The 4,411-nt window shown below is 32.3% G+C and overlaps 1 protein-coding gene across 1 annotated transcript; it reads left to right on the top strand.

Moving 5' to 3' along the window:
* Positions 1-1,497: 1,497 nt before the first annotated feature.
* On the top strand, positions 1,498-4,061 carry LOC104217829 (patellin-4-like). The gene is made up of 4 exons (XM_009768160.2): positions 1,498-2,364; positions 2,464-2,588; positions 2,676-2,817; positions 3,660-4,061. The coding sequence occupies exons 1-4, from the start codon at positions 1,591-1,593 to the stop codon at positions 3,921-3,923; spliced, it is 1,305 nt and encodes a 434-aa protein (XP_009766462.1). The 5' UTR covers positions 1,498-1,590; the 3' UTR covers positions 3,924-4,061.
* Positions 4,062-4,411: the final 350 nt, after the last annotated feature.

Raw genomic sequence — 4,411 nt, 5'->3', positions numbered from 1 at the left:
CCAGATGTGAAAAGACCTGCATATGGTGCTCCATGGCGAATGAGTATGCTTGAAGGGGTGGGGTCTCTATAATATCTCTTATGTAGACTTCAGAAAGTGTTCATGCTTTAAATTGCGGACACCGGTGGTCACAGAAGTCTCTTATTATTGTTATTTATTTTGGCAATATAGTGAAGCTTGTGGCATTAGATTAGAATTTATCCAGAAATAAACTAAATTTCTAGGAAAGGAATAAATCCTTGCTATGAAAAATGAAGAAATGTTTCATGCCACATGCTTGACTATATTTATCGGAACTAAATGGAGGTCATTGAAGCGCCGGATTTTGCGAAAAGATTCATTGTACATGTTTACCTAAAAAGTCTCGTCAATCAATTCTTCGTCAAAATATTGCATATATTATCCAAACGAGGAAAAGATAGATGCTATGATTCCCTTTTTTAAGTAGGTCTATAGTCTCAAAAGGTTTACTTTTAGAAAACAGCTAGGACATCTTCTAAATTTAATTGAATTGTTGTTTACGTCGAACAAGAATAATAATGATGGAGGACTTCCTCTGTCTCATTTTATCCGTGTGGTTTCTAAAAATAATTGTTTCAAATTATTTATCATTTTAAAAGTTTAAGAGTAAATTAATTATTTGTTTTCAACTCTACCCTTAATATTAATTATTTTTGAAGACTAAAAATACTTTAATTATGAGTAAGTACTAAATGAAGAGAGATTATATCTTAAAATATAAATAAAGATAAAATAATCAAAAATCTTTCCATATTAATTTTTTTTTAAAAGCGAGAAACATTATAGATAATTTAAGATGGAGGGAGTGCATGGGTTGTGGCCCCTTTGGACACAACTATTTATAACACCAAGAAGTCAACTACTGGCGTTGTTGATAAAATAAAGGGATACTAACGTGCTTGTGACTAAATTTTAAGCTAATACGAATTACAACTTATCACGACTCTATTTATATTATTAAATTTTATTTTGTGACTCAAATATTTATAAAACATATATGTTGGTGTTGATTGTTCATCTTTATAGGTTAAGAGTGATAATTTTAAATGCCAGTGTTAAATTATAAATGTGTAAAATGGTATCTACGTTCTATTTAACAATAACCTTTCTTATCGTTTAATTTCTATAGTATACTTAATTAATATTTCTGAAATATGAAACGTTTGCATATTTATTACTTTGCACGTATATACTGAAACATAGACTCTCAAGAAAGAAAGAAAAAAGATCCAAAATCACCCTTCCTCGTCTCTCCTCCAAAAAGTCAAATTAATATGGACGGGATTCTTTTGGAATATCAGACCTTTAAACCAAAATAAAAAAGAAAAAAGAAAAAAGAAAAAAGAAAAAAAAATATCTAGAGGGTCATCAAACATTTAATATTTGGATGGCGCCCTCAGCTCCAATAATACTAACGGTTGAAGCAATAGTTTTTGACATTATTTTTGAACAACAACAACATATTCACATCCTCTGGTTTTGGTTCCATAAACCAGAGGGAGAAAAGACGCTTTAATTAATTTGCTATGGCCTGAGCTGTAAAAAATCCAATAATAATAATCTTGAAGAATGCGGGAGGAAGCTGTTGTGCCTGTGGATATAATTGATGATATGAGCAGTGAAAATGATGATATTGATGATGAACAACAACATATCTCTGATCAGCCTGCAGGCCAATTAGCTTGTCCTCTTGACCTGAAATCTTCAAGAATAAACGCTTTGCTTAGATTACGATGTAGGGTTGAAGACGCCATTCTTGGTGGTTACATTTACGGCAAAAATAAACACAAGTCGCTCTCTTCCAGATTATGTATTACAGAAGATTTGAGGGACATTTCTTTATGGGGTGTTCCTTTATTGCCAAGTAAAGGGAACCCTAGCACGGATATTGTTTTGATGAATTTCTTGAGAGCCAAGGATTACAGCGTTTACGACGCGTTCAAGATGCTGCGAAAGACGTTGAGATGGAGGAGAGATTTTAGGGTTGCTGATATTCTTGAGGAGAAATTTAGTCCTGAGCTTGAGAGTTTGTGGTACACAAATGGTAAGGACAAAGAAGGCAGGCTTTTGTGTTATAATGTGTTTAGGAATATAAAGAATAAAGAATTGGAAGAGGAAATTTGGGGTAGGCATCATCACCACCAAGAATGTCTTAGGTGGAGAGTACATATTATGGAGAAAGCAATTCAACAACTTGATTTTAAACAAGGAGGGGTTAATTCCATTCTTCAGATTATTGATTTGGGAAATTCACCAGGAAATTCATGGAAAGAGGTTCGTTGGATTAATAGGAAAATGATGAGCTTGGTTCATGATCATTATCCTGGAATCATCTACAAGAATGTAAGTGGAGTAATTTATTTGTTCTATTGAATAGGATTAAATTAATGAAATGAGAATTTGCATGGAAACTAAAATTTGTGATCATAATTAATATTGCAGATATTCATTAATGTTCCTGTTTGGTTTTCAACGGTCCATGCACTTAACTTGAGAATGATCACACAAAGAAGCAAGAACACGTTCATATTTGTGAAGCCATCAAAAGTTACAGAGACCCTTCTCAAGTAATTAATTAGTGAAAATTCTTTTAATTTGCCCTAAGATTTGTGTTTTTGTTGTCTTGAATTAATTTTCTTGTGTCATGTGTGTAGGTATATTAGCCCGGAAAACTTATTGGCTCATTATGGTGGACTCAAAACAGAGAATGATGTTGAGTTTTCAACTGATGACAAAGTTCTAGAGATAAGCCTCAAACCATGCTCTATTGGCCTCATTAAAATACCTGTCAAAGAGGTACGCAGTATTTGCGCCAATGCGTAGTTTTCATTATGTGATTTCATTTCAATTTATGTCCATGTCATGTATAGGCACATGAAGCCTACCGAACTCAATGTTTTGGACACAGAATACACATATATAATCATTAAAATTCAACAAATATTATATTCTAAATCCACATTTACAAAAGTACGATAAGAATATTAATGGTCATTTTGTTTACAATTTTAGTTATTCTAGATTATAGTGCAAGAATTGTTTCAATTGTTAATGTAGTAAATAATTATACAAAGATTGCTATATAAGAATTTTTTAATTAAGGCACTTTTGTCTTTAGTACTCTTATTTATGCGTTGCTAATATGCGTATGCTTATTTCATTTTTTATCCTATGTAAAATATAATTATAAACATTGCATAACTTAGTGCATTTCAATACTAGTAATCAAATGATGTACTTATTAGTTATACCGGATTGTACTAGTTATGCAGGATTTTATACTGGATCTAAGCAATATACAGTCAGACCTCTCTATAACAGCATCGCCATATAACAACTATTTACTATAAAGGCCAAATTTTTATAGAATCAATTTTCATGCTATGTCATAATATATGTTCTCTATAACAATACTTAGCTATAACAGTAAAATAAAATCCGGAACAAATGAGGCCGCTATAGAGAGATTTGACTATATAAGTAATACGGAATTTTCTACGGAAACAATTCTTATACTTCCAACCCGACCACCTCAAGATTAACCATCAAATATAAATCCATGCAAGCATATATTGTCTCAAGAGATGAACACTGATCTCAATTCCTTGTCTCTTGCCATAATGTCTTATGAATTATAGGTTGAAGTGACCATAACATGGGATATGATGGTGGTGGGAAATGAAGTTACTTACAGAGAAGAATTCATACCAGATGATGATTGCTCATACGGAGTTTTGCTTCAAGAAGAGAAGAAAATGGTGGACAGTGTACGCAATTCCTTTCATATTAGAGAAGAAGGGAAGATTGTGATCACTATTGATAATCCTACGTACAAGAAGAAAACAGCATTCTACAGATACAAGACTAAACCTAGTGTACCCATTTATATGTACCTAAAGTAACTCACTCTTTTCCTATTTAATTACTACTTCTTTTTTTTAAGTTTCTATACTCCGATTTTCTTATACTATATGTTAACATGGATTTCATTCCATTTGTAAAAGAGAAATCTTTAATAAACAAAGAAAGAAATCGTTTACATATATCCAACCTTGTGTAGTGTTACGTTTTTTTCTCCAAAAGTCTTAGACTCGTACAGTTGTATTAGTCACAGGCTGATTTGTTTGGAAGGAAGAATGTTGTGCTTATGCTTATGCCTGTACGTATGTTTACCCGGAAAATGGTAATTACAATTATATTTGATTTTGTGGTTCCAAAAATACGTGATCTATTTTAACACTAGTTGTTAGGCAATAAATGCTAAGTGTAAGTATAGAAAATAAGAAATGCAAACTAATAGGGTCACAAGGCTAGGTCTCGAGCTGGCTGGAGCAGAGCCTCGAGGTCTAGATGGGGCCAATAGTAATGAACAATTGATGAAGAATTAATG

Source organism: Nicotiana sylvestris, chromosome 9, assembly GCF_000393655.2.
Source record: "Nicotiana sylvestris chromosome 9, ASM39365v2, whole genome shotgun sequence".
Classification (NCBI taxonomy): domain Eukaryota; kingdom Viridiplantae; phylum Streptophyta; class Magnoliopsida; order Solanales; family Solanaceae; genus Nicotiana; species Nicotiana sylvestris.
The sequence above is the reverse complement of the archived record's forward strand: the minus strand, read 5'-3'. Positions and strand labels throughout refer to the sequence as shown.